Source organism: Andrena cerasifolii, chromosome 6 (assembly GCF_050908995.1).
Source record: "Andrena cerasifolii isolate SP2316 chromosome 6, iyAndCera1_principal, whole genome shotgun sequence".
NCBI classification, from domain to species: domain Eukaryota; kingdom Metazoa; phylum Arthropoda; class Insecta; order Hymenoptera; family Andrenidae; genus Andrena; species Andrena cerasifolii.
The window spans coordinates 7,992,057-8,014,030 of record NC_135123.1 but is presented as its reverse complement, the minus strand read 5'-3'; the positions used below and the strand labels follow the sequence as shown (position 1 = coordinate 8,014,030).

General features: G+C 46.0%; 5 protein-coding genes across 6 annotated transcripts; 3 read left to right on the top strand and 2 right to left on the bottom strand.

Annotated features, from left to right (window-relative positions):
- Positions 1-193: 193 nt before the first annotated feature.
- LOC143370283 (uncharacterized) lies at positions 194-4,057 on the bottom strand. 2 transcript variants are annotated; one of them, XM_076815206.1, is made up of 3 exons: positions 3,524-4,057; positions 2,529-3,446; positions 194-2,450 (listed from the first exon to the last, which is right to left on the bottom strand). In XM_076815206.1, exons 2-3 carry the CDS (start codon positions 3,183-3,185, stop codon positions 795-797), a joined length of 2,313 nt encoding a protein of 770 aa, XP_076671321.1. In that variant the 5' UTR covers positions 3,186-3,446; positions 3,524-4,057; the 3' UTR covers positions 194-794. The 2 variants fall into 2 exon arrangements, with proteins under 2 accessions (XP_076671321.1, XP_076671322.1); XM_076815207.1 differs by having other exon boundaries at positions 3,644-4,057.
- Positions 4,058-4,131: 74 nt separating this feature from the next.
- On the top strand, positions 4,132-7,536 carry LOC143370285 (signal peptide peptidase). Its single transcript, XM_076815210.1, has 6 exons — positions 4,132-4,621; positions 4,896-5,006; positions 5,091-5,173; positions 5,263-5,437; positions 5,531-6,024; positions 6,420-7,536. Exons 1-6 carry the CDS (start codon positions 4,430-4,432, stop codon positions 6,496-6,498), a joined length of 1,134 nt encoding a protein of 377 aa, XP_076671325.1. The 5' UTR covers positions 4,132-4,429; the 3' UTR covers positions 6,499-7,536.
- Positions 7,537-7,597: 61 nt separating this feature from the next.
- LOC143370288 (proteasome subunit beta type-2) lies at positions 7,598-8,675 on the bottom strand. The gene is made up of 3 exons (XM_076815214.1): positions 8,454-8,675; positions 7,926-8,282; positions 7,598-7,841 (listed from the first exon to the last, which is right to left on the bottom strand). Exons 1-3 carry the CDS (start codon positions 8,542-8,544, stop codon positions 7,669-7,671), a joined length of 621 nt encoding a protein of 206 aa, XP_076671329.1. The 5' UTR covers positions 8,545-8,675; the 3' UTR covers positions 7,598-7,668.
- Positions 8,676-10,908: 2,233 nt separating this feature from the next.
- LOC143370287 (uncharacterized) lies at positions 10,909-13,585 on the top strand. The gene is made up of 6 exons (XM_076815213.1): positions 10,909-11,043; positions 11,773-11,971; positions 12,195-12,434; positions 12,505-12,636; positions 12,702-12,853; positions 12,936-13,585. Exons 2-6 carry the CDS (start codon positions 11,774-11,776, stop codon positions 13,060-13,062), a joined length of 849 nt encoding a protein of 282 aa, XP_076671328.1. The 5' UTR covers positions 10,909-11,043; position 11,773; the 3' UTR covers positions 13,063-13,585.
- Positions 13,586-15,720: 2,135 nt separating this feature from the next.
- On the top strand, positions 15,721-20,262 carry LOC143369672 (uncharacterized). Its single transcript, XM_076813905.1, has 6 exons — positions 15,721-16,041; positions 16,474-16,713; positions 18,003-18,086; positions 19,515-19,646; positions 19,750-19,901; positions 20,136-20,262. Exons 1-6 carry the CDS (start codon positions 15,841-15,843, stop codon positions 20,260-20,262), a joined length of 936 nt encoding a protein of 311 aa, XP_076670020.1. The 5' UTR covers positions 15,721-15,840.
- Positions 20,263-21,974: the final 1,712 nt, after the last annotated feature.

Genomic DNA, 21,974 nt, shown 5'->3' with positions numbered 1-21,974 from the left:
TAATAACTTTGCCCCAGACGCCGTATCGTTGTTTACAACTCTAAATATAAAATTCAAGAATCTACAACTATATAAATATATGTTACAGTTTGTTAATGAAATCTTTGCACCAAGACTCATTTCGAAAGGGTGAAAATATGTACAGTAGAGTTTTGCCCGCTGGTAATTGTTTGAGAAAAAGCGCAACGATAAATTGTTTAGAATAAATTTTAATTGGTTTACATGTATAAGTTTCGAAAACTTCTGAAATTCGAAATATACATTCTATATGTTTGTACAGAGGAATTATACAACGCATTGCTTTCTATCTTTAGATTACAATGGGACTTAAAAAAGGGCGGAAGCTTATAGTATGTATTAGTAAAAATACAGAGGAGACGTGTTAAAATTTTTAGCTGTACTCGTTTGAAACTCCGATCGCCGAACCGAGTCCGTATTCTTTAAAGCAGCATCGGGATTGTTGACCAGTTTGATTCAGTTTCAAATGAGTAGAGCGTCGCGAGATTCTGCTTGAGATATATATATGTGTATATATATATATATATATAAAAATATCTGAAATTTATAAGTGTACTGTGGCCGCACACAACGATGCGATTACAGATCAAGAAAATTCATTTGTCATTGGTAAAAATACTACAACGAACGTAGGCTGAAAGTAAAGACTTCTACAAGATCGGCTTATCTTTACTGCTAGTATAAACAGGTTCGAATATCTATTACTTTTACGTTAAGAAGATCGTTAGGGATGCCTCGTAGAAGACAACCGTAGGAATTATACTGCGCTGAACTGTTCATTCTTTGTTTTTAGTGTGCAGGCGCATGTGCTTCTTCAAGTTATCGAGTCTGTTGCATCGTCGTTCACAGAAATCGCATTGGTAAGGCATTAAGTTACTGTGCACCACAACGTGGCCGTTCAGGTGACTAATTTGCTTGAACCGTTTGCCACAAATGGTGCAAACGTACGGCCTCTCGTTCATATGGGCCGATGCGATGTGCGTTTGGAGATTGGTCTTTCTTACGAAGGTAGCCTTGCACTCGTCGCACTCGAATGGCCTGACGTTTGCGTGTATAGCCAGATGAGACTTGAGGACGTTTTTATGCTTAAAGTTCTTCTCGCATAAGTGGCACTGGAACGGTCGCTCGTCGTTGTGCACTTTCTTGTGAACGGAGAGATGAGCGAGCTGCTTGAACATCTTCGCACAAATCTCGCACTGGTAGGTACGCCCGTCCTCGTGGGCGGCGCTTATATGACGGCGCAAAGTGTCCGCCAGCGTGTACCTCTTCCCGCAGATTTTGCAGCGGAACGGCCGTTCGTTTGTATGAGTCATAAGGTGTCCGTTCAGATTCCTCTTCTCAAGGAACCGTGCGCCACAGACGTCGCACTGGTACGGTTTCTCCCCGTTGTGCACGTACATGTGCTTCTTCAGGGAGTTGGAGAGGCTGAATCGCTTCTTGCACACGGTGCACTCGAATCTCCGTTCACCCGTGTGCACCAGCATGTGAGACTTGACGTGTCCAGCTTGCTTGAATCTTTTCTCGCAAATTATGCACGCGAATTGACGTTCGTGGGAGTGAGTGAGTATGTGTCGCTCTAGTACGCTCTTAGTGGTGAACACCTTCTTACAGTTATCGCACTCGAACAAGCGGAAGGCCTCTTTCGTTTTCGAAATATAGTCCTCTTTATGGGACTGAGTGTGGACTTTCAACGAGCTCAGTGACTCGAACTTTACCCCGCAGACTGCACAGTGGAAGGACCGGTAATCCTTGTGCGTGAGCGAGTGCTGGCTGAGGTGGCCCAATTGCTTAAAACTTTTGTTACAGACTTCGCAGACGTACGGTCTTTCATTCGTGTGAGATCGCATGTGCCTCTTTAATACGCTGGGGAAGTTGAATTTCTGCTTGCAGTACGTACACTCCAGAGTTGGATCCCAATTTATCTTCGTCGACCGACTTTCCGCGGGTAGCTTCTTTCTTTCGGCATGATTAGATTGTGATTCATTGGCGTCTGCGTCCAAAGAACAATTGATTTTCGAAGCCGTTGGGTCCGACGTTGCTTTCTCCTGCGAATCTTTATGTCTTCGCAATCTACTCAAACTGGACAGCTTATTCTGTTTATGAGACTGTCGCATATGCTTCTCGTACAACGTTAGAACGTGGAACGTTTTATTACACAATTTGCATTCGAACTTTTTCCCTCTCAAATGTGTCCTCAGGTGATTCTTTAAATGACCAGGTTTCATGTATTGCTTCTTGCAGATTTTGCACTTTAAGTCTTGGCTCTCCGATACTAATTTTGTTTTACCATCTAGCGTCGACTCGTCTTCGAATACTATATCTTCCGCGTGCATGTTCAAAGGTTCGCTTTTCACGTTAACGAAATTAAAGCCAGGAGTGTCTCTTTGAAACTCCTCCTTGATGCTCAGGGAGTCACTGTCGTAATCTCTCGACTGGTAAGGTGAAGAATAATGATTAGTACTTTACAGATGGGACTACATAAATTATTCTATTTCTAATAGTATACTTACATCGTCTATATCTCTCATGGCTATAAAATTTGAACTTTCATTACAGTTTACGCTCTCTTCTTTCTCAGCATCGTTGCTCTTACTGGTTGTGAGATTCACCCATTCTTCTTCGGTCCATATGTTTTCTTTCAGACCTAAAGCATTCGACTGCTTCTGAAATTCTTCGTGGATATTTCGCCCGAATAGTATGTCACAAGGAATCTTCCCATTTTCGCATTGAAACGTTGAATTCTGAAGAATCTGTACATGTTTCAACGCCTCGTGTGATGTTCTCGTCGGGTTCTTCTGCACCCAGCATTCGAGCAAGCTTTTAAAATTTCTCCCATTTTCTTTGTCTTCGGATATCTCTCCGTGAAGTATAATGAAATCTTTCCATAAGAGGCGTAACTCCTGTACAACTTGCTCCGCGAACTTACGCCCGTTACTGCTCTGTAATACCTGTGGTGCTCCGATAATAGCTAATATGTCTAAGAGCTTTGCAGCTACCTCGCTTGCTGTGTTTCCGTGTAGAGCCTTCAGTACAACGAACTTGGACATCTGATCTTCGTAAACAAAGAAGTATTTATAATTACAAGTTAATTCTATCGGCATGTCCATCACATCAATTTGTCCCCGATGATGTAATCTTTTGTTCACGGTATCGTAATGGGAATTCATTTTCTCAATTTATATAACGATCAACTATGTGGCATTATTAGCTCCCTTGTATAAACAATATCTGTTGCGGTCTTTTTTAGCTTTTCTGTTGCTTATCGGATTTCTAACTCGAAATCAGAAATTTAAGCAACTCCTGACGAAAATGTAATTTCTCTTGTAGGAATCTAATACTGGTTTCTCTGACCAAGAAATGAAACTCCTTCATTGGCATGGTTCTCGGTCTTGACATTTCAACTGTTTACTTTTCGAGTCCATTGTGATCTATGAAAGAAAGCGAAGGATTAAGACACGCGAGCTCCGAAATGCCTTGCTAAACGGCGATGTAGAGTTTTATTTACTTGGTCGGCACTTGTGCGCTAGATCCTTTTTCATAAACTTCCATTTTTGGCGTACGGATAGAACATTGTTCGAACGGAGTTCGCAGCTTCTCAGAAAATAACACGGAATGTGACCCTAACCTGTTCAATTCATGACGAGGTTTAGCGCTCGTCGAGATTAAGTCCCCCCAGATTTAGTTTTTAAACCTCACGCGGGTAATATTTGAAATTCTCTGGTTTCATAGTTTTCCAAGGGACGCGCGCACTTTCACTGTTCAAGGTAACAATTGGTAATTACATTTACCGATCGGCTGTAGACTCTACTTAGCTTAACGAAGCGTGTCGTGGACACTGGCCGTGCGCCAGATGCGTTGCACGAAGCGTGTCACGGGATGTAGCCTGTCTAGCCGGTGTAACGCGACACGCTTCGTGCACCATACGTGCCCCACCGCCACGGTGGTTTTATAATGCCTGGGTTATTTTCTGGAGTAAGTTTCGCAAGAGTTTTGTTCGAAGTTAGATTATTATTAACATAAAGAGCGTCAGGAACGTTCGTTTAATTCATGGCCCAAGAGAGCGATCGAGAGCGGTATATCATATCATATATCATATTGCTATAGTTATAGATGGCGTCACCCAAGCATTAAAGAGTGAAAGTGTCCATAATATGGTTAAAAAGAAGCGTAGCAACAGGGACGCGATTCACGCAATGCTTCTCCCGCTACTGGCGAATTCGTAAATCGGTCCGGCAGGCTCGAGACAGTGTTTCGACTTCCAAACGCCAATCAAAGAGTTAAGTGCAATTGTTAATAAAATATGGGCTGGATTGACCATCTTCAAGCTGTGTTTTCGAAGTCTGTTTCTTTTTGAAGTCGTGTCGCGTAGATAGAGCGATTGCACACAGTCAGAATAATCAATAGATCCAAGATGGCAAGCGAGGTAAGCGAGATCGCTGCCCAAGTCAGTGAGAATGTGACGGAAAACAATGATTCCCTGACGGGAAGAATACCTTCGACGCCCGAGGGAATGGCCATTGCTTACGGGAGCCTGATAATCATGGCCATTCTGCCAATTTTCTTCGGCAGTTATCGAGCCGTTAAACACCATAAGGAGCAGCAGGTTAGCCACGCGTTTTGACATATGTTTCACGTGTATTTCTCGAGCGGATTTTTGTATTTTAAATTCAAGCGGAACGCGATCACTCGAAGCATCAGTCAGTCTTCTAGTCGCGCCTAGTTATTTCGAAAATCGGGGGAAGTGTCGATTCGTCGGTAGCGGTTTTCAATAATAAAGCCGCTCTGTATTATTCCTTGGTTGCACATACATCGATGAATAAATAATGATCTATGTATGCTCGTATCATATTCTACGTAGTATCGTTATTATGTTACAGCAACAATACAAGGAAAGTGGAGAACAGCCAGATACAATGTCTCGCAAGGATGCAGTCATATTTCCTTTCATTTCTAGTTTTACATTAGTCGGACTATATGTTGTATATAAGGTGAGAAGAATTTAACGTGGAGCGCTGTGAACCTACTAAGGCACGCTTCTAAGGCTAATACTAATTTTTTTAAATGTTCTTCAGATCTTTGCAAAGGAGTATGTGAACCTAATATTAGTTAGTTACTTCTTCTTCTTAGGCATCCTAGCCTTGTGTCACATCGCCAGGTATGAGTAAAGGTCCTTCGATAAAACAAGCATTTCATTAACCCTGCAGCGATCTTATCATATGTCGTAATTATATTAAATATTTGCAGCCCCTTAATTTCATCACTGGTGCCTGCTGCGATTCCAAAAACCCCGTATCATATACAGTTCACCAAGGGCGAAGGTGACAAGGCGGAACACATTATTAATTACAAATTCAATCTGCACGACATCGTTTGCTTGATATGCTGTTCAGTCGTCGGGGCTTGGTACCTCTTGAAAAAGGTAAGCATGCCCAAAATTGTTAAATCGACTTCCTTCCGAGGGATACTTATCTACGTGAGAAACGGAGTAAAATAGCGTCGTTTTAATTTGCAGCACTGGATTGCCAACAATTTATTCGGCATCGCGTTCGCGATTAATGGGGTCGAATTGCTACACTTGAATAACATTATAACCGGATGCATCTTGCTCTGCGGATTGCTGTTCTACGACGCTTTCTGGGTATTTGGTACAGACGTGATGGTAACGGTTGCGAAGTCGTTTGAAGTACCGATTAAATTAATGTTCCCCCAAGATCTATTGGAGAAAGGTCTAACTGCCAGCAATTTCGCCATGCTGGGCTTGGGAGACATTGTTTTACCTGGAATATTTATTGCCCTTCTATTGCGGTTCGATAATAGCTTGAGCAGGAAAACGAACGTGTACTTCTATTCAACATTCTTCGCGTACTTCATGGGACTGTTGGCAACGATGCTGATTATGCATTTGTTCAATCACCCGCAACCTGCTCTGGTGTACTTAGTGCCCGCTTGTTTGGGCACTCCGCTGCTGTTGGCGTTGGTTAAAGGAGATTTAAAAGCGTTATTCTCGTACGTATTACTTACTGTTTTGTTAGTTCCATTCTGCTATACCCCTTCGGTGGGCGCGCTCTTCAGACTTGCATGAGTGGGCGCGTTGCGGCTTTTACACCGCAATCGGAGTTCTCGTTGTTTTACCTCTGAATTTAGACGATTTTAGGTCTCACAGAAGAAAATCGAAGTTACATTAGTTGCTTAGAATAGAATATTAATGGCGATGAAGACAATAAAAAGGAAGTTAGTCCACATCCATCTCCTGCTCGTTTTTACAGTAAATATACGAAATATAAAATTTGCGCCTAACTGCCGCGGGCGCGTACACCGAAGGGATACACTCGAGGGATAAAGTTGCTAGTCAAGAAACTCTGTAACAACTTATAAATTATAATTGATCGATTGCGTTTCAGTTACGAGGATCATCCAGCGAACCCCAAGCACGAAGAAGAACCCGCGCAAACGCAAAGCGAGGCGAAAAAGGAGACATAATACTCGTATTTCAGCCTGGCTGTTAAGCCGTTATTGGTTAAATTTCTTCATACATAGGGGGGGGGGGGAACGAACGATAATTTACATCTTATGCTCAAGCGGTACAATCATAAAAAGTGAAGTGTCAAAGGCATATGTATTTATGCTCTGTACGCACATTCGGAGGTATAGTCCGATATACGGCTCGTCTCAAATCAGATGTACTTCGGTACATCGGACCTCAATTCAGTTAACGAGATTCATTCTAGTTCATTTTTAATCGTGTGCTCGCCTTGGTTTCCACAAGCGACAACAAACATAGGAACGTTAACATGAATAATGTATGGAGGGAATGTGAAAACTGTAAGTCATTCTTTTATGTATAGATTTTAACTGGTACAGGGAATATAAGTTATGTTTTGTCCAAGTATTTCTTAAAGTACAATTGGCAGTAGTATTGCTTTCGCGCGTGCGTAATTTTCTTTTGCCGTGGATCAAGTATTATATTCTTTCTTTGGTCGGGAAAAATCCACGTATAGTTTGGTATTACACGAAACTCGAACTGTGTAATACGATAAATCACCTTCCCCTGTAAATGTATTTGGACAGGTATAAGATATAAGTAGTGCACATATTTTTAACTTACGACTAGTTTATCTCATTGCGATTCGCAGTTTCGCGTGCATAGCATTCGAACGCGGCATTACACATTTGCTCCGATACGCTTGTAACGACCAATACGGAATCATGTATTACGTTGCGCATATATTAACAAATTTACACGTTCAAGAGTGTACCTAATTGTTTCAAACTACGATTTTACAAATCAAGTACGGTTTCCAATGTGCACAATGCAAGAAACAATAGTGGTAAGCCTTATTTCTTAAGATCAGATTTCATTTCGTTACGAGAATGCCTTCCAATTTATTATTCATAATTTACTCTACGGATCTTACTTCACAAAAATTTCCAAGAACTTAATTTTGTAAAATATGTAAGGTAGAACAATTTGTAAAAACCTTTCGAAAATGTAATAAAACTACGTTTTTTTAATTCATACATCCTTGGTATCGAGTATCACGTGTATTAGAGGGGTCGATCGCGTAGAATGGCAAAGAAATTCTGTTTTAATTGCTTTTATTCTTTGAAGTGGAAATAATATTACAAATCGAATGAATATAAACACGTGCTTCATGCTTCGGCATCTTCTACTGCCAAGTTCTTTGCCGTGATGGGTTCCAATTCTTTTATACCATCTTTAAATATTTTCTGCACCTTGAAATTCGGGAGATTAACTATCAAACGTTTATGGATTTCTCGGACACACTTTTTCATTAGGAGGTATGCTTCTTCCTCTGTTGAATCTGTAATATACGATAGTTACGATACATTCCATCACCGAATTACTATGCCGACCAAGAGCTATAAATTTTTGTAGCTGTAATCACCGTATTTGTAGTATCTGTCCAAAATGGAAAGAGAAAAGAAACCTCCATAACCATGGGCTGCGTAAGGCACTTTAACGCACGATGCTAAATAGTCGATAAAGAATAACTCTGGTCCTGTACTATCGTCATAGCCTGCCATCAATAAATTGACGTAGTACGGAGTTCTGCTTCTAAGGCAGTCGGCTAGGTTTCTTCTAGTAAAGCAGGCAGCAGCTTTCGGGGACAATTCATACCCATTCCTCATTTTATACAGCTGTATATTCTTTCCTATGTATTCTGAGAACTGAGTGGTATCGCCGGACTCTCCGGACACTGCCATCACAAGTTTGTCAGAGATTTTGTGAATCTTTTGCTCGTCTAGAATCAGGGAACAGTTGAAGTACAGCTTGGAAGCGTTGCGTAGATATTTGCAGTTTTACAAATCGTGACTTAATGCAACAGGAATTTATTATTAGATGAAAAGAAGAATCACAGAGAGAACTACATGTAAATAATTTTGAGGTTGCAATGAAAGTAGCATTTCCTTACCGCTTTTCATAACCATGATCGATTGAGCCGTGGTCATGTCAGCCGCAACGAACACGAAGTCTTTAAATTGTATTCCGATTAAACATTCCATTTTGACGGACGATTCTTTTCACTAGCTTCGTTGGAATTATAACGCTACCATTCAAACAGTGAAAACTGCCCGTCACGTATTGCAGGGTTACGTGCTACCACGATGACCGATGCAGCGCGGTGAACAAGTTAAACATGCATTACACTATCCCCTCGTATGGTTATTTAGTTCGCGGACCAAGAAACTCGATGGCCATCTAACGCTGGACCTTTCCAACTATTGCTGTTTTCAAATGGTATGTAGAAAAGTTGTTTACTTCGTTATCAACGTGAATGAATATGAACACTAGACTGATCATCCAATGTAATTTTGTGTTACCACAGACGAGGTATACCTCGTCCACGGTGTAATAGACAGATGTTCCGACTCTGTACCTTTTACCTCAACGATTTTGTGTGCCGATTTCTGTTTAAGCCGCCGCGAGAGGCGTCGTGGCTTAGAAGGCATATACATACGTGTTAATGAGATTGTGTAGTAGAGATTTTAATGGTATTACTGGGCTTGCCAGAAAAATCATGCGCGCGATGACGCTGTCATTTGATTGAATCTTGGCGTCGATTCGTTTGACGTCACGGCGTCATCACGCGCATGCGTGACGTGTTCCCCTTCCACTACGAGTAGGAATTCCATACCAGGCCTGTATATATATATATGTAAATGCTTTACGGCCGGTATGCAAAATCGCAACTTATTCTTAAGCAAATAAGTAGCGACTATGAATACCGGCCTACAACAACCACGACTTCTGCCGGCCGCCAGAAGAACTAGGACGAAAAATTCACACATTCTGCACAGGAGTCGGAACACGTGTCTATTACACCGTGACCTCGTCTATGTCAACATCCATAACGGATCTTACCATTTCCGTGTCGCATGCAACGTTATCAATTCAGAGTGGAATTCGATCGCAACTCTACTAGCGGTTAGAATTGAAACTTCATATGGTGAAAATTGCTACGAAAAACGGAAATCGGAATAGATCTGGATCCACAGTATAAAATAGGTAGTAAAAGTGACAAGTAGACGCAGGAGCTATGCCAATAATAACTTATTTATTTCTTTTACTGAATAACGATGGAAACTGGAAGGAATGCCAAAGAGAAGCGATCGATTCCCGCTATTAGACCGCCGCTGCTTTTCTGTGTCACTGGTAAAAGGTCTAATAGGGATACAATCTCCTCCTTTCAGGCTTATTAGATATGGCAGTTAATCGACGATTCTCCGAAGTTGATCCGCGTGGAACGAGCATGACGACGAAGGGTGACTCGAAACAAGTAATACTCACGATTAGTGGAGAAACTCGTTAAACGATAGAATTTCTGTTCCTAACAAACTGTCATTCTCCCTTCGCCTTTCCTCTAGAAAGAAGTAGGTATTTCAGGGAACAGACGGTAGAGGGTGTTGTACCGATTGCATCGCCCCTAAAGCATTCACCTCTACGCTTGTAATTTATGGATTGCTTGGGTTATGTAGGCACGGGAAACAGGCATCGCTGGATGAGAAAATATTCAGCTTCATTGACTACTGGGAAGGAAAAAGGGGGCTGATGCGAGTACGGCAGGTTGATGGAAAAGTTGGGTATCGCTGGCAGGTGGTCCATCGGTCCCGTTAACTCACCATCTATCTGTGACGCTCGTGTACGCGACGATTAGCAAGATCCTTCTAATAAGAAGACACGACGCCAGCGTCCCGCTACGGAAACAGTTATGATAAATCGCGATCACCTTAGAGCGGAATGCGTGCAACGTGAAATGGGCCTTGACAAAGAAAAGGAAAGCCTCTGTTCACGGATCGGGTAGTACAGCGTCGAAATTGACCAGTAACTCGAAACTGAGCCACGGTAATGCCATGTCGAGGTGAACGGTCCCGTCCTCGTTTTTAGACGAGTGGTCACCTGAAAGTTCTTGAGAAAGGTAAGAGACGATCGCGAGTGGATCGAAGGATAAGAATTTCAGGTAACGAGCATTCGAGAAACTTCGACTCTGCGCTAAAATTACTGGACGATCACCCGCGGTGGTGACAAATACGTGTTCGGTTGTAAAGCAACAACCGTTGCGCGTCCTTAACGGGTAACGAGGGCCGCTCGTAATTTGTTATGCGGCCCGTGGATGCAACAGGGTCGTGATCCAGAATGATCTAGCATTCTCAGCGCGGCAGGAGCAAAACGAAAGGATTCTGTGGAGTAAGAGGAGATGGTCGGAGCTCTCGTTCCCACTAATCGAAGGACTATTTCGTGCAAGAGAATTCGAGCGAAATGAAAGGCGCGCGGAACCGTAAGATCTCGCCGGACAAAGTGTGTTAAAAGTAGTCCTTCGGGATCCGCGGCGAACAGTGGCCGAGGATTGGCCAGTTCCACTGAAAATGATGCCAAAGGTGCGTGGTCATTGGTCGTGTGCTCTTCCCCCACGTAAGTGCGCAAGCTATATAGAAGACCACGCGAGGAATTCCATCTTCAGAGCTGGGAGTCAGTGTCAAGGAAGTCCGTTTGGTGGTAACGAAGTGAGTAAGTCCAGTCCTTCTAGCGTCGGCCATCGCGAAGCCTCTCTTCCTGCCTACTACGCGTGAAAAATTCACGAATTTTCAATCCCCTCCCCTTAGAGACGCTCGGTCGTACTCGGGTGCAAGGAGCCTTTGACGCGCCGCTATTCAAGGTTCTAACAACAGCGGAGCGCTTTGCTTTTGTACTTGGACAGGCCGAGGTGTAAGGAGAAGAGATTCGAACCGTGGAACCTGATTCGTTGTTGATTGTGCAAAATTTTAAGAATAATAGATGGCGAAGCCCAACAGTAGATAGATGCCATTCGCTTACGTCGCGTCCGGGTACTTCTGGGTAGACGCGTGCTGCACTCCGCGGATTGTCCTTTTTCTTCGCAAGGAATATTTAAACAAAGCCTACTGTCCCTTGCGATACTCTTCTCCGCTGGCGTTCACTTGATCGGTAGGCCCGAGGACGACAGTGGGTCGCGACCGCGTTTCCCTGCAACGGTACCTGCGGAGTTCAACAAACCGGTCGCCTTGGATCGCAACGCTGGCTACGCGGTGCTTCGGGGCGACCTTAACCGTTCTGACACACTTTCCTGCCGCTCGTCCCGCCCGATTTCCTCCCTCGCCTAACGCGCGCAGATTCCTTTGTTTCCCGCCGCCTCCCGCGTTGTCAAGGCCAGGCTTAATCGTGCTTCAAGGTCGGCGGATTAATCGGATCTGCGTGGCTTGGGATTCCCATTGCAGGATGCATTACAACCGGTACGCGTGCCTGTGCTTGGTGGCGATCGTTCTGGGGCAAGTAGCGTCGCTGCCGCAGCACCGCCAGGGTACCCAGCAGCTGGAGCAACGGGCCAGGGAGCACAGAAAGTTCGCCGAGAAATCGAACGCTGTGAAGAAGGTGGCGAGCGACGAGGCGGACGATTTTAACTCCAACGCGATTCAGGTGAGACACCGTTTCTTTTTTAATATTATTAAGTTAGAATAATATTCTGAGAAATCTATTTTCAATGTGTTTTCTTTATCTTATTAAATTTACCTTACCTCGTATGGGGTGTCGCAGGTTATTTGAATATTATGAAAATGGGGGATGGTGACTCAGAAAATGTTGGGGAACACTTTAAGGATTTAAGCGAACGAATATACTTCCCCCTGGTCTGTTCTATCAGGAAGTTGGCATTGCGGAGAGCTTCTGGTCGAGGATGACGCGTATGGTGATGCAGACGCTGCTAGGGAGACCCAGTGCCAGCGAGCCGAGCAAAACCGAGAACGACGGCGGAGTGTTGATCAGTTCTCTGAAATCTTTGGCTGCCAATGCTATCAGAGCGCTCACCGTGCTGATCGGGGGTCCCCGGTACGTCGGTATGGAGGGCGTGGACAAGGAGAGCAACGACGGTAACCCGACGCAGGTACGTCCAAGTAGATCTGGACAGAACAATGTACCCGAGGGTGTTTAATAAACGAATTCTTCTTGAACAGTTCGTTCACTTGGCGATGAACCTGCTGGACGCCGTGAAGAGCTTCTACTCCCAACGTTCCTTCGCTGCGAGGTCCATGGGAGGACGGGACACGATCTCTGAGGCCGCTGTCGCCTCTGCCAGCATGCTCAAGGTGTGAATGTACAAATACGCGTGGATGAGCATTTCTAAAGCCTCTTAAATCTGTGAAATCTCCAGGGTTACGTGAGGTCGTTCAAGTCTTTCGGGAACATCGGCCGCGCCGAGGACGAGGGTGAACGAGGCTGCGCCGAGAGGGCCCTCTGCGAGGCCAGCGCCGAGTGCGTGGCGGACGCTCAGGGCACCACCTCCATCTTCTGCCAGCTCGGATCGTACGTGCATAGGTTTCCAAGGATCCTCGCGTACTCCGCGCGAACTGATCGCGAGATAACGAAAGGTTCCCTTGTGTTACAGGTACGCGACGAGCTACCTGCTGCAGAGACAGAGCGGCGTGGGCTTGGAGGCGCTCTACGAGGCAGGTCGACGCGGTCGCACCGGAGGAGATTGCAGGTCTCTCTTCGTCGACTGCAACAGCGTATGAGAAGGTTAACGCTCCGCGGAACGCGAACACTCTGGATCCCTTGCGACTGGATCGACCTGGTCGAAGGGCAGAGTCGACGGCCGTTGAAAGGGAAACGGGCTGGACACAATGGGAACTCTCCACGTCCCTGGGAATTGCCCGAATTTCCCGAATTTCCCGTGGATATTGAGAGTTCTGCTCGCGAAAAGGGAAACGGAAGAGTCCGCGAGCGGGTTGCACACTCGGGAACACTCGTCGTGGAAGCGGCCTCGATGGAATTCGAGTCCCGAGCGAGCCGCGGACAGGTGATCCAGTCTCGGTTACGGTCAACATACTACTTATTTATTTATCAATGATTTATTCGTCGAGCGTACTACACGTAGGATTAGCGAGCGCGCGTGTTTTGTATACGCGCGCGACGTCATTGTTATGTAATACGTGGAGCAAGCTTATATTTCCCTGGGATATTTAAGAACGCACGCAGCTGTAGCGAGATATTTATACATATGTGATTGTAAAGGATATAGCGCAAACGATGATTATGTACGATTGTAAATAAAATGTAAATGTTTCGAAGAACTTCGCAGTAATTCTTCCTGAGATCCTGATTCGATATTCCTGATAAAATCAATAGCGAAGTAATGGGACTTACACGAAGGTGTCTGGGTTTGTCTTTGTCTCTAAACTCTTCTGAAGTGAAGCTGCGCACAGGAAAGATAACTTTCTGGCCGAGTCAGTGGCCCGACTGCAATGACCCATAAAGCGGATTCCATCCTTTCCCTCGAGCTTAGAATTTAGAAAAGAAAAGAAGCCAAAGTTAATTCGACGACCTCGAAATCTCAAAGAACTCTTAATGCTTTAGTAGCATGTTAAAGGATTAAAAGTACAGCCTCTGCAGGATACTGCGGCGCGAGTGATCTTGCCTCGGAGCCTTCTAGATCCTCCGCGATCTTCTTCATCCAGATGAGGAGAAAAAGGAGAGCTTCCGGTCCTCGTTCGCCACGAAGGGAATTCGTCGGAGGTAAAAAGCGCTCGGGAACATCGAAACCGTAAAGTCCGCTTGAAAAGTATTCGAAAAGTAGACCTAGCTGATTCCGCAGGGAACAGCGCCGGAGGATTGGTCAGTTCCATTGAAAATAGTGCCAAAGGTGCGTGGTCATTGGACGTACGGTATTCCCCCCACGAAAGTGCGCAAGCTATATAGAAGACCCCGCGAGGAATTTCATCTTCAGAGCTGAGAGTCAGTGTCAAGGAAGCCTACCTGGAGGTAACAAAGTGAGTAGTACAGTTCGCCTAGTATCGATCTCTCGGGATCTAGCTCTTACCTTAGATCAGGGGAAGCCGAACAATCCGGGTCTAGTCGCTCGTCCTCGGGACGTCCGGAATTTTTCCAAAAAAATCCCGTCTTTACGTAAGTAGCGCAAAACGCCGTTCGAGCCTCCGCAGTGATTTCGTACGTTTTCGACTCGAGCCCAGCATTTTGCTTTCGTACTTACATCGTCCGCGGCAGGGGGAAGAGGATCCATAGGCCTAAATATCGATTCGCTGTCAATTGCGGGAAATTTTAAAGACAACTGTCAACGGTTTCTTTATTTCGCGTTTTAGCGAGGGGTCAGCGGGCGATCGATTGAATTTAGTAGGGGATGATTTTGCAGTTGCCTAGCGATATTATATTCGCGGCTCGGAATGGGAAGTAGAATTTTCAAGGGAGAGAGCGCGGAGGATCGAAAAGGTTTCGCCGTCGGCGCTGGAAACGGCGCAGACTAAAGCTGACGAACGCGGCGCGAACAGGTAGAATACGTCTCTTCGCAGGTTGTCAGGGTACAGTTAGGAATCGTTCGGGATTTTTGCAACGCGGCGGGTACCGTTTTCGAAAGGCGTGGCGCTCTCCGTGCACGGTATCCATTATTCGCACGGTACTCCCTGCAATCACATCTCGGAGGAAGCACCTGATCACTAAACTCCCCTTGCTCCTTCTACTAAACCAAGAAGATTAACGAAGAGAATTTTACTTTTTTCCCCGTTTACTCTATCTCCCGTTTCAATTCCACGTCGCTTCGATATCCATTAATAGATCCAAATAAACCGTTACGGTTTCTTTTTCCCAAGAAATTCCCTTCCCGCGAGACATTCGCAGCGGTAAAAGAACTTCCACGACTGTTCGACGCGGCATCCTCCGGCGTTTCCTGGGTTTTCCACTGGCCTGCAGGCGCAGCGGAGTACGACAGTAGGTCGCGACCGCGTTTTCAGCTAACGGTACCTGTCGGGTTCAATAAACCGGTAGCTTGGGCCAAGAAGTGGGCTACCTGGTGCCTGCCAGGGCGACCTTAACCGCTCTGACACACTTTCCTGCCGCTCGGCGTCGTTCCTCCGCTCGCCGAGCCTTTATTCGTCCAGCGTACGCGCGATCGCTCGCTCTTCCCTGCCCCCGAGAGCTGAAGATCAAGGTCGGTAGCACCGGATAGACTCCTCCTCCCTCCCCGGGAATCATCGAACCACTCGAAGCCGCCGCGACCAACATTCGATCGCGTCCGGGCGCGAGCACGGGGTTCGACAGTCGCGCATTTTCTCCCGGATCAGATTTCGAACCGGTCCTGGGATCCCTGCTCGAATAATTCGCTGGTTTTCTCTTCTGAGTCACTCGATCGTCGCACCGAGAGAGAGAGAGAGAGAGTTCGCGATCGTTACTCGTGACTGGATAAGCAAGGTGACTCGAGGAAACGGAACTGAATCGGAAGATCCGTCCCGCGTCGATTAAGGGAGGTCCTGTGATAGCAAGCCGGGGATTTCCGTTGCAGGATGCATTGCAATCAGTACGTGTCGGTGTGCCTGGTGGCGCTGGTCCTGGGCCAGGCGGCAGCGTTGCCCCAGCAGCCCCAGTACCCTCAGCAGCAGCTGCAGCAGCAGGCCAGGGAGGACAGGAAGTTCGCGGAGAAGCCCAACGCTATGAAGAAGGTCGCCCTGGACGATCTGGACGACGTCAGCACCAATCAGATTCAAGTAAGCGAAGCTTCTCTTAGACTGGTCAGGGGTCCCGCTTAAAGTACGTAAGGCATTTTTGGGGAGGAGGGTGTCGCGAATTTTTCTTACGTTCACTTAGAAAGGGAGGAGAGGGAATCAGATAGCGTTTTTTACGTAATACTTTTTTAACCTTATTTCCAATAACAGTGAACTAAAAGCCGATGTTTCAATAAAGATGAATTAAAATAAAGCTTTAAAAGAATTTTAATATCTGGAAAGATGCAAGTCGAAGAACATTGCGCAAGGAAGAGGGTTGGAATACAGAATCTTAGGAGTTCTTATCCTGCGGGAGGGAAGGGGTGAGGGATCTTAAATTCAAAATCACCCTTACGTAATTTAAGAATGCCCCTTACCCAAGGGTTTCGCCTGTTTGAACGCCTGTCGAGGGTTCCACTGATCTGCTCTCACCAGGAAGGCGGCAGTACCGGCTTCTCCTGGTCGAACATGCTCAGCATGCTGATGCAGATGCTGCTGGGACAGACCGGGGGAGTGGTCGGGCCCAGTAAGAACGAGATCGACGAGGGGGCGCCGCCCAGTCCCTGGGCCAATCTGCTCTCCGTGGGGCTCAGGCTGCTCACGGCCCTTCTCGGCGGCCCGCAGCAACAAACCGACGGCATAGACAAGGTGGACAATCAGAGCAGCACCATGCAGGTAGGTCGGATAGGACTCTGTCACCTTGTACACCTGTGGGACCAGGAACCCCTATAAGAGCTCGAAAATAAGAGATCACGGATGGGGGCGGCTTTGGCGACATTGGTAAGGCGGCTGGCCAGTAACGCAGAGGTCCCGAACGTCGTGGGTTCGAATCCCGTCTCCCGAGGTTTCGCTTTTTTCGTGGCAACCGAGCATAGGTTACAGGAATTACGAAAACCTATTCCTACGCACCTCCGTATGCCCACAGTTTACGGTGGTTTCTGCCTCTAACCCGATACAAGTGTACCGATAGTCCGCGAAACTACAGTTAATTGCTCGCTCGAGGGATATCATTGTTGCAATTCCGCGAAAGAAATTCCTGGCCAGCAGGCAGACGCCGCGGAAGTCGGAAATCGTGTAACGGTCTAGAAAGCAATTGAATATCATTTGGCGGTCGTTGGAAATGGTCGGTTGCAGCGGGAACAGCCTCGCGGGTGACTTTCATCGCGTAACGAAAGCAAGAAGCTCGAGTGACCGCGCGCGAGCACCGATCTGGGTCAGACTCGTCGCAGGGAAAATCGGTCCATGGTATACACCCAGGCAACACAACACCTTTTCTCCAAACTCACCCAGCAGATTCCTGTTTCTAGCATTAACGCGTTTCCCTAGCATGGAATCTTTCCCCCTGCGACCGGGTTCCGGTTCAAAGACGCACCCCCGCACCTTTCTAGAGCTAATTAGAGTAGCGCGCACCTATGCGGTAGATTTTATGATGCATTGCTGAGCATGACGTAGACGCGAAGAGCGCTCGTCTTTCTCGAGAGACGGTTGCAAAGGAGAGAATCACTTTGCGCCATTCACGGTTACTTAATCGCGCTTCTGTGGAACAAGGATCGCCGACGCGTGCGGCTGCTCCCGGTAACGAGGCGTCGAGTCTCTAAGCAATTATAAGAATTGTCGAGCGAGCGGCGACATAAGTCTCGCACGGGGGGTAACTTCGCTAACGATCTTTACGTTTTCTAAGCGATCTAATTCGTCCTCGACTGGCGTCCCGGGCGAGGTGAATTCGGAGCTGCTCCCTCGAACGGAACGGCGACTATTACGTTTCTCGAGAAAGCGAGCATTGTTCGTCGACGATCGAGATCGCTCGAGTTCCTTTGCCTATTGCTGTAAAAGCGTTTGTACATCGCTGGAGTTTAGTCGGATCGAACGGCGAATTGGCTGGGATCGAGGTCCAGACGCGATCCCCTGTAAATAATAATGAAAATTCCAACTTAGCGCACATAGCTGGTGTCGGTGTTGTTTAGGATATTTTGGCTGCGATGCTGAGCGCGTTTCTGCGGGGCAGGCACCCCAATCACATTTCAGACATGGCTAAAAACGCTTCCGAGGTTAGTACGTGATCCAACAGAATTGTAAAAGCCCAGTTCACTGGGCCTGCTCGCGACGTTCTGCCAAGGGGGAGTCGCGTAGACGCCGCTGTGGCTGTGCTCTGGTGTATCAGAGGCGGCCGTCAGCAAGGGGCTTGGCAAAGCGTCGAGGCCAGGGCTTGAAACCGTTATTATAAAGATTTCGGTGCTTGAAAGAGTTATGGAGAACCTTTGTTCGGAATAACCGTTATAAAGAACCTAAATATCAGACTATATAAGTATAAGTTACGGTTCCTATATAGCTCTATAACTTTTATTTTTTAGGTTCTATAACTTTTATTTTTTAGGTTCTATAACTTTTATTTTTTAGGCTCTATATAAGTTACAAAGCGGTTATAAGCGGATTCTTGTAACTTATATAGAACCTAAAAAATAAAAGTTATAGAACCTCAAAAATAAAAGTTATAGAGCCTAAAAAATAAAAGTTATAGAACCTAAAAAATAAAAGTTATAGAGCCTAAAAAATAAAAGTTATAGTACCTAAACAATAAAAGTTATAGAACCTAAAAAATAACAGTTATAGAACCTAAAAAATAAAAGTTATAGAACCTCAAAAATAAAAGTTATAGAGCCTAAAAAATAAAAGTTATAGAGCCTAAAAAATAAAAGTTATAGAGCCTAAAAAATAAAAGTTATAGAGCCTAAAAAATAAAAGTTATAGAGCCTAAAAAATAAAAGTTATAGAACCTAAAAAATAAAAGTTATAGAACCTAAAAAATAAAAGTTATAGAGCTATATAGGAACCGCAACTTATACTTATATAGTCTGATATTTAGGTTCTTTATAACGGTTATTCCGAATAAAGGTTCTCCATAACTCTTTCACTCAGAACCTTTATATAACAGTTTGAAACAGTTATTTTCGAAACCTATTCAAGCCCTGGTCGAGGCTCAAGATAAAGTGTGCGGGTGATTAAGAAATTGGTGTAAGTTAAAAAAACCATTGCAATAATGGTAAAGTTGCTAGTGGCAGAGTATTTGAAAATATAAATCGCTTTTGCTCGAAATATATTTAAACTTATTAAGTCGTAAAAATGTAAAAACTACGTTTCAGCATTTTTGGAATTTCAGGGACATTCGAAGGTTTAAGAAACGCATCTTCGTGCGAGTTACTCATAAAATTTTATAATGCTAGATAACTTTGATGTCAGGAGAGCATAATGTTGTAAAATTGGAGGGAAGCATATTTTTTAAATATCTCGAAACCAGAGATCCACGTCTCACACCGCTTTCATAATCACCAGCACAAGTATAAGTATTCTCTCCTTGCGTAGAACGCTTTTAACGTGTTAGTCTTACACTCTGGTTTGCTCGCGACCACCCCTACGCCTGCTAAAGGGCCAAACGCAAAGTCCCAGAGATACTTACCGATCTGATCCTTCCTAAACAGTTCATCAACATAGTGGTGAACCTTCTGGACGCGTTGAAGACGTCGTTCTCCCACCGTTCCCTGACGGCCAGATCCATAGGCAGACGCGACACGATCTCGGAGGCCGCAGTCGCGTCCATCACTATGCTCAAGGTACGAAGCAAGTGATTAAACAAGCAGGAGGACGAGTATCACCAGCTTTCGCCCACGAAGCGCGATTTCTACTAGACTTAAACGCGCTAAATTAATTGTCCAGGGTTACGTGAGGTCCCTGAAGACCATTAACAACATTGGACGCGCCGAGGACGAGGGCCAGAGGGGCTGCGCGGAGAGGGCCCTTTGCGAGGCGAGTGCGGAGTGCGTGGCGAAAGCTCAGGGCACCTCTTCCATCTTCTGTCAATTCGGATCGTAAGCGACCTCTTTCTACGCAGTTCTATCCACAGTTCGGCGATATTTAAATAAATTTTTAATCGAATAAAAAATTATTCGTCATTCTCAAATAACTTCGTTCTATTCGCAATTCTTATTCAAGATATTCTCCAGTAACTTGATTTCGTTAGAATACTCTTATCCGAAGATCATTAAGAAATAAAAATTTAGGAGGACGACCGTGGAATAACGAAATCTTTTCTTCCCCGCAAGGTACGCGACGAGCTACTTGATCCAGAGACAGAGCGGAGTCGGCTTCGATGCTCTCTTCGAAGCAAGTCGACGCGGTCGCAGCGGAGAGGACTGCCGAACCCTCTTCATGGACTGCAACGCCGTATGAGAGGGTGTCGCCTCGATTCTCTGGGCCCACGATCGGACGCCCTGGGGCCCGAATAACTCTGGACACTTCAAGCGTCGAGGAGGCTCCTCTCCTCTTTAAAAAAAAAACAAAAAAAAAAAACGAAAGCCCCGTTTGTCTGATCGCGTGGAAATTGCACGGGTTGTTCGCGTGCCAAGGTGCGGATCGCCACCCCAGAACCGCGTACGAGTAGCTGTAGACAGAACGAGGAGGAGACTAGACTCACCGCGACTCTCGGTGATTCTTTTCTCGATGCTCTCGATCGACGAACTAGGTTCATTGGCTGACAGACTGAATCGGTTGCCTTTCAAAAACCCGGGGAGGGGGAGGGGAATCAGCGAACCCGGCTTATTAGTCAATTAATATCGACTGACCCACTAAGATTAGTTGATTAAAGCGTCGTTGAAATTGCCGGCAGCTCTCGGTGTCCTCGGGCGCCGGTCAAGCTACCCCCGGGGACAGTGAGAGCTGCTCGAGGAGGAGAATCGCGATAGAGAGACAGGCGAGAGAAGAGTCCATGAAGAAGCGCGCGCACACAGGCCTGCGCGAACCTTGTGAACCGCTCGGACGGGTCTCGGCGACGATCACGATATTTATTTCTATTTATTGAATGTATTAAACGTAGAGCTAGCGTACGCTGCAGGCTCGATCGGCTACCACGCGGAGGGAGGATCGCTTTCATCGAACCTGGACATTTCACGAACACCGTGCACGCGTCTACCAAACTCCTCTCATCCCCCAACGAGACTAAAGGTCCACGCATACGTACCAGTTCCGTGACGACTTAACACGACTCTGTCTCTTTGACACGCGGAAGCGTAAACCGCTTCGTTCCAAAGAAAAAGGGGCGCGAAATTTCTTAACAGCGGCGCCACTCAGGATTTCCAATATTTTTAACGCGAGTTCAATAAAATCTGGAAAAATTCATTTAAAGAGTAAAGTCCAGTTTTCTTTTCGTTTCGCGGAGAAAAAGGTCACCGTCGTAGAAGCGGTATACCTGTAGACCTTAGATCGCTCGATTCGCGTTCTCTTCTCGCCCGTGGCCGACGAGCGCACCGCGACAACCGCGAGCCGTCCCTTCGCATTTATGTATACCCCTGGCTCTCTTCGCGAGACACGGATTCTTCGCTCGGGGAGGAAGACCAGCTTCAGAGCTGCTGGAATTACGAGGCTCGGTAACGTGGACGTGCTCGACGAGCTTCGTTGAGCCGCATTCGACAGAATCGCCACTCGGAGGACCGATTCGTCGGAGGAGGCGCAACGAGGCTCGTCCTGGAAAGACCCTCCCTCATATTCGTACGAGTTAACGTCTCAGGATATCACGGCTGGTTCTGTCACCCGCTCTAAATTGTCTACTGTATATAAGCGTTATATATACACACACACACGGGTGGAGTTTTTCGCAACAGCTACATTTATATCTAGCTCGGTTAGCGTGTCACCTAGACCTAAGTTGTATGTACGCGCGGTACAATTAAAGCAAGCTAATAAACGTATTCTCATGGACAAGTGTTTGGTTCTTTCTGTCCCTCTCCTTCTGCTTGGAGCAAGGAATGCGCAGCGACACTTTCGAATTCCGCCGCTAGAGGGAGATCCGGCCGATCCCGCTTTCTCGCAAGCGCACCACCGACTGAAGATTTGTATATATGTACTAGAGACCACGGTATGGTACGTGTAGCACTATTTCACGTGTA